This window comes from Aethalodelphis obliquidens, unplaced genomic scaffold (genome assembly GCF_003676395.1).
Source record: "Aethalodelphis obliquidens isolate GAN/ISIS:26980383/991018 unplaced genomic scaffold, ASM367639v1 scaffold69, whole genome shotgun sequence".
Taxonomy (NCBI): domain Eukaryota; kingdom Metazoa; phylum Chordata; class Mammalia; order Artiodactyla; family Delphinidae; genus Aethalodelphis; species Aethalodelphis obliquidens.
Genome location: NW_020838013.1, coordinates 102,288 through 114,829, shown reverse-complemented (window position 1 = coordinate 114,829; position 12,542 = coordinate 102,288). Strand labels below are relative to the sequence as shown.

Sequence of the window (12,542 nt, the reverse complement as noted above, 5' to 3'; positions counted from 1 at the left end):
TAAGTGGTGGCCCCCTTCCAAGTGTGATGAGCTGAGGCCACCTGGTGGTAGAGCAGACGACTCAAGGGGTTGGATGCACGTATCGGCGATACGGGTAACTCCCAGTGAGTAAGCCCCTGGACTGCTGAGGCCATTATCTTCACCAGTTCATTTGAATCCTCTCCACGTGCCCATGAGGTGGGCACCGTTCGGATTTTACAGATTCTAAGAGGCTAAATAACAGGCCTGAGTTTATGTAGCTAGTCTGAAGCAGAACCAGGATTCAAAGTCACATCCATGTCTAAAGTGAATCCATGCCAGTGCCTTTAACTGCCCCCCTGCGCCAAGTATGGGCCAGGTGTGCGCTGTGCGGTCTCCAGCACACCCCACGTGGACTCAGCAGCCCCTCGTGCTCTCCCAGGGGCCATCAGTGATGGCTCTAGAGAGACCCACGGGCTGGCCTGGGCAGTTCCTGTCCTACCGCTGAGCCTTAGACTATGGTGATTTCTTTTCCTTTTGGAGACCCACTTGCCCATTTGATTCCTGAAGAATCAGTGAATTCTGTTAGTTTAGTGCTGAGAAAAGCACACCCATCAGGTGTGGTGTGTGCACTGGAAGCACAGGAATGGGGATCCCGGTGGACTTGGCCCAGCTGCACAGACCCTGCCTTTGGGTCTCAGGCGGTAGGAGATGGGAGATGAGCATTTCAGTGGTGGGGTGAGGTCTTAGTCGGGGGCGGTAGTGGGCCCACTTGTTCACACGCTTGGATGAAGGTCCCTTAGAGGAAGCAGCAGCTCTTTTGCTTCGATGTGGTTTATTGGCTTGCTTTTTCACACTCAGTTCAGGTGCAGAAGACCTTTCACAGGGAGTCTTAAAACCAAATGAGAGCTGCCAGTTAAAGACTGTGCTGCCACCTAGGGAAAAGCCTTATCATCGAAGCTCAGAACTGGCTGGGGGCAGAGCCGGGCGACCCTAGGACTCCCCCTTCCCTGAAGAGGGAAAGGTCAGTGACCCACTCTGGGCCTGCAGTTTCTACAGTGGAGGAATTCTGCAGGCTGGTTGAGGAGTTCCTACTGAACTCAGAAGACAGGGCCCGAGGGCGAGAGGCGTGGGAGGGCGACAGTTCTAAGGTACAAGTAAGTGACAGCAGCGGCTGGGCAGAGCAGTGAGTGAGGCCCTGAGGCCCGGCGAGGCATTCATGCCTCCTGGCTCTGCAAGACCTCCAGGATAGCACGGAGAATGGCCGCGGCCGCCACCGCCCCGGGGTCTGGCTGATCCAGGCGCGCGGAGCTGATGTAACTGGCTCGTCCAGCTCCAGCTTCCATGTTCCTGGTGGCCTCGGCTGCGGCCTCTGCACTCTGAGGGGTGGGGGCGTGGAGCAGGTTCAAGAAGCAGCCACCAGGCTTCCTTCCTGCCATGGACCCCGGCCCCTTCTGTCCCAGCACTGACACCAGGGTGGAGAGGTCACATCCCACACACTGCTAGCAAGGCAAGGGGCCACCATTCACCAAGGGCCTGCTATGTCCCAGACCCTGTGTGGGCGCCCTACGTATCTTTTCCGTCCCACAGCAACCCTCTGAGGCAGGTGCTGTCCTCCATTTGTAAAGAAGAAAACTGAGGTACAGAAAGGATGTCAACTTGTTCAAGGCCGCATGGAGATGGGAGCCTGGTGGTTCTCAGTCTGCCTCCCTGGGTGGCTGGGCCCAGCCTCACTCACCTTGACTGCCTTGCTCAGGATTTGGAGATTAGCCCCTGGGCTCTTCCAGGCTTGGAGCTCCTGTCCTGCTGCCCACAGAGAATCCAGCTGGACAAGGTGAAGGAGAGGGGCTGAGGACAGGCCCTGCCACTGAGGGTGGCCTTCAGGGCTTCTACGCTCAAAAGGGGGAAGGGCTGGGCCAGATACATACCATAGTCCTATCCCCTGGGGCAGCCTTTCCATACCTGGCAGGGAAGAGAACAAATGAGGCTCCCTGCAGGCAATCACTTTGGGGGTGGGTGGCATCAACCACCTCCCCCAGCCCACCCCCGTCTAAGGCCCAGGTCCCTGGCTCACTTCTGCATGGCCTCCAGGCCGGCATCCATGGCAGCGGACCAGGCTGGAAGGTCAGTCTTGGCCTTGAGCGGCTGGGCCGCTGCAGTCAGGAAAAGGCCATAGAGCTGGGGAGGGCCAGGATGCTGAGCACACGGGGCTGGCCCAGGCCTCGGCCAACCCAGGACCCGTCCACGTCAGCCCTCTGCCCCCGGGGGCTGCCGGCACTCACCGCCCCGGATGAGCCTCCCATCTTCTCCAGTAGCAGGAGGGCCAATTTGGAGAGTAGCTGGGCAGGGCTGGCAGGGGGTGGGCCCTCCTTCAGCCACCCCTGAATCGCTGAAGGCAGAGAGAGATGGTGAGGAATTCAGAGACCCACCCTGCCATCTGCCTGGATTCCAACCAAGTACCCAGGCCTCGCTGCCAGCCGGAAGGAATGGGTGCTGGGAGGGGCTGAGGGAACCAACATGAAGAGACTCCCAGAGTCCCTCTATATCCCGCTGCAGTCTGGAGAGGGCTGGGAACAGGTCAGGGACAGGGACCTCGACGGTCACCCAGCAGGTGATGATGCTTCCTCGCGTCCCTGCTTCTTTTTTTTTTTTGTCTTTTACTGATTTACCTTGATCGTGGTTTGTCTCTCCTACCACAACATAAGCCACGAGGGCAGTGACTTTAATCTGCTTTGCTCGCTATTTTATCCATAGAGTCGAGGGCAGCACCTGACCTGTGGTTGGCACTAAATACTTTTTTCTTGATTCAATGATGCTGGATAATTAAGAACTTTTCCCTAGTCTGGTTCGGCTGAGAAAAATAAGAACAGAATGAGTTTCCCTTTAGAATAATCTAAAGTTTGTATTCACTGTAAAATATTACATTTTATTCTGCGATAACAACCTTCCTACATTTGTAGTGTTAGAAGTGTCCCTTTATGAAAACAGGTGAAAGGGATGCTAGGTTTTGTGAACGACCTCTCTTGGCAAAATAAAAGTTGCCAACCCCACGTGAGCACTCCAGATGTTTTTGAAATCCTTCTGGTTCATGAAATGCCAAAATGTCACCATCAGTGTGCCACACCACCCCCTCTGCTGCCCCAGGTGGTTCCTGGCACCAACCTCTGGCAGCGCAGCTGTGGGTGGTCCCACAGTCCCCGTCGCCGGCAGCGCGGTCCAGGGCGTTCAGACGTTCCTCCAGGCCCAGAAGGGTGGCGCACACCCGCTCCAAGACAAGCACCATCTGCTTCGAGGCTGCGCCTGGAGACGGAGGACAGTGGGAAGGAGGCCTGCCCGGCCCTTCTCACAGCCAAACGTGACCCATGTGGGAGGTATGGGCGCCAGGGGCCCTCCACGCCCCTCTGCACTCCCTGCACCCTTTAGGCCTCAGGCCAAAGCCCGGGGCCACCTTCCCCAACAGCATGGCTTGTACCTCCTGCAGCAGTGGAATCAGGGGCCTCCAGGGGCTTGGCGGGGGCAGCCCGGCACCGCTTCCGCCCAGTCACCGAGACCTTGGCCACGTTAGGCCAGGCCGAGGCGGTGGTCTCAGCATCTAGGGACAGCAGGATGACTCTCTGAGAGACAGGCTGGCCGGCCAGGGATCAAGTGGGGCCTGGACTCCCCACCTGGTGGCCCCGTCCCCTCCACCGCAACAAGCAAGTATTGAGTGCCTACTGTGTACAAGGGAGAGGGGAGGGTCCCCGGGGGAGGATCCTAATACCCACTCCTTCACAGTCAAGTGAGAGCTGGAGAAGGCTGGGGAAGCCAGAAAGGGCCTCCCCACAGGGTCCTGATTGTCATGGTCAGCCCTGATGGGGTCTCTCCAAGTCCCCTTGGCTCCTTGCAGCTCCAAGGGCCCCTGGCTTCGCTGACCCCAGCTTCCAGGTCTCACCTATCAGTTTCAGGAGGGGCTCATCCACCAGCAGAAGAGTGAGAGAAATGCCAGGCATATCCAGGGCTGACATGAAGGTGCCCACCAGGGCACGAGCAATCTTCACTCCTCGGCCCTCTGCCAGTACCAGAGCGTGGAAGTGTGTGAGAAAAGGAGGGAAGGACGGGCACTTACCCCCAGAGCATCAGAGAAAGAAATAGAGTAAGAGAAAAACAAGAACTTTGGGAGTTGGGGCTCTGAGGTCAGATTTCCTTGGGGCATCCCTCAGTGACGCCCTGAATGACCACATTCCCTGGAGGTGTCCCTTCTACAGCGGCAGATAAGTAGTCTCAGTTACTGCGTTCTTACCACGTCCCAAGTACTGTGTTAAGTGTGTTACATAACGTTTAATCCCATTTCATCCGCACAACAACCCTATAAGGCAGGGATTATTATTACCCCCTCTTTACAGACAAGGAAACAGGCTCAAGGCACCCAGCAAGTAAGTGGCAGAGGGACCGTTGTCTAACTCGGGCTTGACAAACGCGTACAGCCCATGCTCTGGACCATTGCAAGACCCTATCTCAGCTGCTTTTCTTACATCCAGCTTCAAAGGGTTGGAAGGAAGAAGCTCTGGGGGTCAGGAGGTCCCCTTCAGTGTGGGGCTCACCCAGAGAGCGGACGGCGGCGTCGGCTACGATGCCCAGTTCCAGGAATGACAGGCCACCCAGGTTGTTGACCATCAGCACCACTGAGGAGCCTGTGGGCAGACACGACACCTAGGTGAGACTCTCTGGGCCCCATTCCCAGAGGGGGAGGAAAGGCTGGGAGACAGTGTGACAGCCCCCTCACCGGACCGCACAGGCACGTGGGACACGTTGGAGGAGCTCGTCATGTGGTCCAGCATGAGCGCCACAATCTCGTCGGCGGTTGCCATCTGTCAGAGGGAGCCGGGAGTGAGCTGCGTTGGGGGCCTTGGTCTTGGGCCAACCTTCACCGGGAAGTCCACATACCTTTATCCGGTGCACGCCAGCCTCCCCGTGGATCCCTGTGGGTAGATGCAAGCACTGCTGACCCGCTCGGGGCCTGGGGATTCGCTCAGTGTGGTCTGGTCAAGGATTTTCTAAGTGCTCAGCACCAGGCTAGGCACGTGGACGTGGGGAGTGTGGGCTGGGGGGAAACCGACAAGATAATGAAAAATACACCGTCTCTGGCTTGGTGGTGGAGAGAGCCAGAACTTTACTTTTTTTTTTTTTCTAATTTTTTTTTTTTTTTTGCTGCCCCGTGCAGCATGTGGGATCCTAGTTCCCCGACCAGGGATCGAACCCGCGCCCCCTGCATTGGAAGCGTGGAGTGCTAACCACTGGACCGCCAGGGAAGTCCCCTTAACTTTTAACTAGTTAAGTAGCTTAACTACAGGCAGTCACAGAGGCCAGCTGAGGCCTCTGCCCATCACTTGGGAAGCACAGGAGAGGAAGAGGGAAGGTTTTGCAGCTGGGGTGGCCTCTGAATGGCTCTTGAAAGAGGGGCTGCATCTTGGCAGGGGCAGGGGTACCTGAGAATGGTGGGAGCACAGGCAAGGAGGTGGGCAAGGCACAGAGCCCCTGTGGCCAGAGCCCTGCGTGTGGAGGGCAAAGCTGACAGAAATCAGGCACGTTGGGCCAGAAGGGCCTCATGCACCCACTTAAAAATACTAAGACCCCCTAAGGGACGGCTCCACGTGAGCAGAAGGACCAGGTACATGGCTCCCAGGGCAGAAGACAGGGAAAAACCCAGGGAGCAGGCATGGCTGGACCGGGGAGGGGGCGGAGGTCACAAGCTTACCCAGGCCCAGCTCCACCTCATCGGCTGAGAGCTCAAAGGTGGGTTTGGAACCCGGCACACTGCAGGAGGACAAGCTCACTCCCAGGGTTCCTAAGAGAAATGAGGTATGAAAGGGACGAGCGCTGTGCTCTCGGCGTCAGGCAGCAGCAATGCCTCGGAAGCCTCTTCACCGAGACAAGCTGTCAGACTCTTCATCTCAGTGATGGAAGAGAAACCTGGCTCTGGGGACCCAAGGCTGCTGTTCTCAGGAGCTCCCGCAGGGAGACCCTCCCTCAGCCCCTGGGGAGTGACTTGGGAACCTGCTCCTGGTCCAAGGGGGGGCCTCGACCTCCCCCGCCTCCTCCCCGAGCCCTGGGCCGGCACTCACCCATGGCCTTGGCGACCTTGCTCACCCGATCTGTGATCTCCTCCAGCCCCGCACCTGCCTCAGCCAGGGCACCCGCCACCTGCACCCACACAGAGATAGGCCCCCAACGGGAAAGGAGTCACTGTACCACTAGAGGGCAGAAGACAGGCTGGAGCTGAATTTCTATTTGGGAACAGGCAATCTCTTCGTCCTGCCACATCAACCTGGCCCGCCACACTTAGGGCACCTGCCAGGAATATTCAAGAATCCCAGAGCCAGAGGAACTTTACAAATGGAGAGATGGGCCCAGAGAGGGGAGATGATTTGTCCAGTGTCACACAGTCAGTTGGTGGCTAGTTTCCCAATTCCTAGCCTACAGTTTTTTCTCCATGGCATATACACCGTGGCTCACTTTACCCACCTACCCACTTTTTTGCCAAGCGTCTAGTATATGCTGAAAAGGGGAACAAAGGTGTCTAAGTCACAGTCCCTACCTTGAAGGAACTCGGTCTGGGAAGGGGTTGGGGAAAGAGACAACACAAACTGAACATTTCACGCGAGGTGGCAAATCCGATGATGGACAGGTGTTATGCGAACACTGAGGAGGGGGCCATAGCGTGCTTGGTGTGGTGGGAGGGAAAACCTCCCAGAGAGAGAGACGTCAGAGGTGGGCCTCCACAGAATAGTAGGACACAGCCAGGCCAAAGGGGGGTTGGACAGGGAAAGGATTTTCGAGGCCAACGACTCAGCAGCAGCAAGGCCCCAAAGGTGAGCCATAGCCCAGTGGTACAGAGAACTGGTGTTAATGGAGCATGAGGGGACCACAGGGATGATGGGAGAGGAACTTGAGGGACGAGGGGCACGAGTGTGGTGGGCGCCTGACCGAGGAGCCTGGGTTGACTCTGGGAACCCTGGGGGGCTTTCTGTAGGGGAACAACCTGGTCAGATACACATTTTTGAAAGACACCTGTGGGGTGGTGTGGGGAAGAGACTGGGGGGCGGGCAGGAAGCAGGCAGGGGAGCCGGCTGAGGAGGCAGCTGCAGCCACCTGGGCGCGAGCAGATGAGCACTGAAGCGAGGCTGAGACAGGAAGGGCAGGGCTTGGAGGAGGATGTGCGTTTGGAGGCGCTGGGGAGCAGGGTCACCAGGACGGGGCGATGGTTGCAGGTGGGGAAGGGCAGGGAAGGGGCCGGGACGATGAATGCCTGGATCCGGGCGGACATGGTTTTGGGGACGGTGGGGCCCTCCTGAATCAGGGAGCGCTGCGGAAGGAGTGGCTTCCTGGGGTGGTGGGATAGATGGCTGGAAAGGTCCAGCACCAGGTGCTGCCTGGAGAGAGAGGGCTGGGACGGGCTGGCCAGTGGTGTCCCAGGAGGGGACCCTCACCTTGTGTATGAGCACTGTGCCACAAAGCCCGCGCCTGCCTGCCTTCTTCAGGACGGTGAAGGCGCTGTCATCCCCGATGACCACCATCTCCACAGGGATGCCCTCCGCCCGGGCCTGCTCCCGGGCCAGGCCAAAGTTGAGCCGATCCCCAGTGTAGTTCTTCACGATGAGGAGGGTCCCCACTGCGGGAGCAGTCAGTAGGGCCCCATCAGCACTTGCGCTCCCCACAGCGGCCCCTCCCGCATGCCAGGCTTACCTGTGCCCGCCTGGGCCACTGCCCTGATGGCCGCCAGGATGCTGCCCACTGCAGGGGAGGTGAACACGGCTCCCGCAATGACCCCTGTCAGCATCCCCTTCCCTATGAAACCTGAGACAGAGAGGTGGGGAGAGGATGTTGGGTGGGGACCTGTGCCTGCAATCCCTGGGGCTCCCCACGCTCCTGGGCTTCATGGTTTGGTGAGCCCTACTGTGCACTTGGTGCAGAAGAGTACCTGCGCTGCTCTCCCCAGATCTATCACCTCCTTGGAGAGGCCTTCCCCGACCTCCCAACTGAAGTGGTCACTCACCCATGTCCAGCTACTTGCTGTCCCTTTAGCCTGCTGTCCTGTCTTCACTACCTCACTTATGTGCTCTGGAATGATCTCTTTCACTTATGTGTTTACCTGGTTTCTGTCTCCCCAAAGGAGAATAGAAGCTCCATGAGGGCGGGCACCTTGCCTGTCTGGGTCACTTTTGCGCCCCTAGTGGCCAGACAGTGCCAGGCACACAACAGGTGCTCATGAATGTTTGCTGAGTGGATGGATGAATTTGCCAGAGAGAAACAGGAAAGATACAGAGGATACAAAGCCTGGTCCCTACCCCTCCCCATGCCCCCATCCCCAAGCTCTCATGGAGAGTTCACATGCCTGGCACTAAACAGGAAACAATCCAGGACTGTCCATGTTGAATGTGAAAATGCACGGTGGGAAGAGGAATACTGCGCTAGGCTGGAAAAGTCAGGCAGGCTTCATGGAGGAGGGGACGGCAGGTCAGCTGGGCCTGGGAGGCCAGGAGGATTCACGGAATCACCGACTATCAGAGCTGGAAAGGCCTGAGAGGTCATTTGGCCCCACCTTGTGCTTTGATGTAGAGACTGAGGCACAGAGAGAAGCCACGACTGGCCCCAGATCACAGCTCAAGGGAGTGGGCGAGCCAGAGCCAGGACTGGGCTCCTGACTCTGGGCCAGGCTCTGTCCTGAACCTCCTAACAGCACCAAAGATCTCCCAGGAGCCCCCCGTCCACTCTGCCCAGAGCCCACTGCCACCTCTGGCCCAGGGTGCTCACCGGCATGGGCGGGCTCATGGCCAGAGCCCCCACCCGACAGTAGTGCCACTTGGCCCTTGAGACTATCCAGGTCAGAGCGGAGGGCCACACGGTGGCCTTGCAGGAGCTGCAGGTTGGGGTTGCAGGCCACCAGGCCAGCGAGGGCGTCATCGGCACAGCCTGCCACCGAGTTCACTAGCTTCTTGGAGGTCTGTGGGAGAGGAGCGGGACGAGATTCTGGTAGGGTTGGCAGGGCAGCCCCATCCGCCCAGCCACGTTGCTATGACTCACACCCCAGCCCACACCCACCCAGGAACTCCAGGCAACAGTGGTTCCTTGAATCAGGCATCTTTTTTATAAGGTGAATGTTCCCATGATTTCTTATTTTGCAACTTCTTATTCAGTAACTAATTTATGGCTTAAATTTATCCTGCAGAATGACTTTGATACAACGAAAATGGGGTAACTGGAGTTCTGAGTATAAAAAAATTAATGAAGTTGGGGGACTTCCCTGGCGGTCCAGTGGGTAAGACTCCAAGCTTCCACTGCAGGGGACGTGGGTTCAATCCCTGGTCAGGGAACTAAGATCCTGCATGCCGCACGGTGCGGCAAAAACATAAAATAAAATAAATAAAGTAAAATAAAATTTAAAACTGGGGCCCAACAGCCTTCTGTCAAAGGAGGAGAAGCCCCAGGTTGGCGCTCCTGTGCCAGGGGAGGGGGCCAGACAGGGCCCACACCCATCTGCTTCCTCTGCAAAATAGGGATTTAATAACTAGAGTATATGCCCGCTATATAGCAAAAAACTGAATGCAAAGGAGCTACTCCCTTCTTCAACCAGCTCTGAAAAGCTGGAGCTAGCTGAATGAGGTCTGTAGACTGTGTGCAGCTCCCGCATTTGTCCCAAACAGTGAAACTGGTGCCCAATAGGGTCAGAGAGGGCCAGGCTACCAGCATCGCCTGGTGGCCTGGGGGAAGCCTGCAGCTGAGCTTTCCCGGAGGCCCCTTCCCCAAGCCTGCCAGAACCCCATTCCTTCATGCAAACTTCGGCCTTTCCTGGGTCTGGCGGGGGCCAGAGCAGTGACTGTGAGCCACACCTTGTTCTAAGTACTTTTAAGCACATCTTGTTTAATCTTCCAACAACCCTATGGAGGAAAATTAGCCCAGTGAAGAAACAGGCAGATTTACATGACTTTGCCCAAGGTCACACAGCCAGCAAGTGACCGGGTCCACCTGGCTCCAAAGCTGGTTCCATTTTGGCCTTATCATGCTGCTCTCCCCAGGGGCTGAAGGGAGGCTGAGAGTGGCAGAGGTCCTGTCCTAGGAAGGGCACGGGCTTGTGGCTCTCAGAGCCTGCCAGGGACTGGAATACGCAATGAAGTCGAGAGTGGGTCTCAATTCCAAGCCCAGTCTCCAGCACCACCACCCTCCAAGAACGTGCTCCCTTGCCATCCCTGACAGTCTATCCTGCCTGGGATTTGCAACCATTCCCGAACCAGAGCTAGAGGAGGGCTTGAGGTCCGGTGCCATCCTTGGTTCCCAGTGGCCTGAGGGGATGGAAAAAGAAAGAAAAGTCGACCAGGCAACTATGGGAGGCCCCTAGGATCCTGGTCTGATCAACATCTCACCTTTTAAACTGCAGATGAGGAAAGAGGCTCAGGGAGGTCAAGTCTTTGGTAGAACGTCACATAGCTGGTTGGTGGTAGGCTGAAATTTGAACCCAGGTCTGCCCAGGCCTGTTTTCCTCCAGATCAGTTCAAGAATGGGCCTGGGGCATGCCCAGGGGCATGCTGAGCCTCCTGCAGTGAGTGTAGATCCCACAAGCCCACACATGCCCAAGGCTCTGGAAGAAGCACCAGGTCATTCTTCACCACTCCTGTGACTGGTACTGTCTATTACAGAGTAGGCAACTGTTAATGTTCTAATCTAAAGGCATGACCCAGACCAGGGGCAGATGGGCCCTGGAGGGACTCAGAGGCTGCAGCCACAGGCCTGGCTGGGCCCAGCTGGGAAATGAAGGGAAGTCAGGCCCTGAGACGGAGGATGACCCTCTCTCTTAACCTCAGGAGGCAGTAGCATCTCTTGGTCAGGGAGCAAAGAACTCCAACATGCCCAGGGCTGGCACCCCTACTGCCCCAAGACCAGAGTGCCCTTCCTCTGCCCTGGCCCTCAGGGGACTCACCATGGTGGGGAGGCTCTGAAGGAAGTTGAGTTCACACCTTTGCACTGAGCTGCCGGAGGACGGGCAATCCCGTGGGTGCTACCGGGCCTGAGCACAGTGAAGGTGACAAGCAGTATCTGCAAGAGGGGGTAACAGCGTGAGCTGCTGCAGGCGCTTGCAGCCTTCTGGCACAATCGTGCTTTCAGGGCCCTAGTAATTAGGGAGCTGCCCCACACTTTGACCCAAGTCCAAACTCTAGAATGTGAGCTGGGGATGGAGAAGAGCATGGGGTTGACCAAGGTTCATGCCTGCATCTGGCTGCCAGAACACTGACTGATCCACGTTGGGCACACAGCTGCCTTATGCTCACGAGTGGTGCCCACCTTATCACCAAGGGGCAAAGTTACCCACAGAGTAACTTATCTATTACACAGGCCTCGCATGCAGTGAATACATTCATAAAGATCTTCACACGCTTGCTCTTGTCAATGTTGGGACCACACCAGGAAGGTGACGGCTGAGTCTAACTCCATTTTGCTTTTGGGAAACCGACCCAGAGAGCTCTGGTGATGTGTCCAAGGTCATACTGTTAGGAGCCAGGACTCAAACCTATGTTTAGTTTTTCTACAAATCCCGTGTTCTTTCTACTTATAATTCAATGCCTCCAAAGCAAGGCAGAAAGTCCCAGATGCGTAAAACCACACAGTAAACCGCAACGACATTTCAGCTCCTTTCGGTTCAGTCAGGTTCAGAGGCGTCTTGGAGTCATCCAGGGTCTTGGGCTCACTGCATGTGTCTGCAGTGGAAAGAATCCACACCTGCCTCGGCACCTAGCTCTGTCTCTTACTGGCGGATCTTGGGTAAACCAGTTCCCCTGAGGCTCAGCTTTCTCATCTGTAAAATGGGGGCTGCCTCCTCTGTGGCCTTGCAGCAGGTGCTTCAAACCACGTGGCTCTCCTCCTAGTCCTTGCAGGGCCTGTCTGATGTGGAGCGGCCTGGAAGTTGCAGGGCTGACTGCTTTCCTGGGTCCCTAAGGTTCTCACCAGGGAATTTTTGGTTTTGTGTTTGAGGTCAGAATTTGCACAGCCACGGGGGGACTAACTGTGCTGGGCAAGTGGCCTGCTTGGCCCTTGAAACACAAAGTCTCAAACACAAACACAAAGTTCAAAGGGGAGAGGGGAGAGCCTAAGTGCCTCCCCCCGCGCATGCCAGGTGAAGCGGAGTGATCGGTCAATCTAGGGTCAGGGCAGGGTTGGGTTTAGAGGTACTGGGAAAGCTAGGGGAAAGGAGGTACAAACCTCGGTTCTAGTCTGTGAGGTGCACAAATTGATGTCACCTTCCTCCCCTCTCTCTAGGCCTCTGCAGTACCTTCCGGTTCCAGAAGGGGGAACAACCCCGAAGGCTCCTGGAGCAAGGAAGATGGAGTGGACGGGGTCTGGGAACGGGCGAGGGGCGCGGACTAGGGATGAGGTCGGCGGGTCAGCTCCGGAGGAGGAAGAGGAAGAGGAGGAGGCGGCGTCGGTGCACCTCCGCGACCAGCTCTCCCCGGCGTCCACCACCTCGGGAACCGCCGCTGCTTCCCAAAGACCCGACAGGGTGCCCTCATCCGGGTACTCCAAGCTCGGGCGGCAGGAGATGGGCGGGGCCTCTGGGG

General features: G+C 57.1%; 1 protein-coding gene across 4 annotated transcripts; it reads right to left on the bottom strand.

Moving 5' to 3' along the window:
* Window positions 1-776: 776 nt before the first annotated feature.
* Window positions 777-12,516, bottom strand: TKFC (triokinase and FMN cyclase). Of its 4 annotated transcripts, XM_027089914.1 has the most exons (20): window positions 12,187-12,516; window positions 10,910-11,025; window positions 10,356-10,495; window positions 8,749-8,938; window positions 8,330-8,504; window positions 7,681-7,791; window positions 7,425-7,606; window positions 6,060-6,138; window positions 5,693-5,782; window positions 4,882-4,916; window positions 4,721-4,805; window positions 4,539-4,628; window positions 3,890-4,006; window positions 3,431-3,550; window positions 3,121-3,258; window positions 2,241-2,347; window positions 2,033-2,136; window positions 1,887-1,920; window positions 1,697-1,783; window positions 777-1,337 (listed from the first exon to the last, which is right to left on the bottom strand). In XM_027089914.1, exons 6-20 carry the CDS (start codon window positions 7,772-7,774, stop codon window positions 1,176-1,178), a joined length of 1,524 nt encoding a protein of 507 aa, XP_026945715.1. In that variant the 5' UTR covers window positions 7,775-7,791; window positions 8,330-8,504; window positions 8,749-8,938; window positions 10,356-10,495; window positions 10,910-11,025; window positions 12,187-12,516; the 3' UTR covers window positions 777-1,175. The 4 variants fall into 4 exon arrangements, with proteins under 4 accessions (XP_026945715.1, XP_026945713.1, XP_026945716.1 ...); XM_027089912.1 differs by lacking the exon at window positions 8,330-8,504; XM_027089915.1 differs by lacking the exon at window positions 8,330-8,504 and having other exon boundaries at window positions 10,356-10,434.
* Window positions 12,517-12,542: the final 26 nt, after the last annotated feature.

What these genes read in the sequence shown, in the direction of transcription:
- TKFC (XM_027089911.1), bottom strand. An exon ending in GCCCCTCCTGAAACTGATAG is followed by an intron (nt 3,551 to 3,889) that starts GTGAGACCTGGA and finishes TGCTGTCCCTAG; the next exon opens with ATGCTGAGACCACCGCCTCG. An exon ending in TGATTCCACTGCTGCAGGAG is followed by an intron (nt 3,259 to 3,430) that starts GTACAAGCCATG and finishes CTCCGTCTCCAG; the next exon opens with GCGCAGCCTCGAAGCAGATG.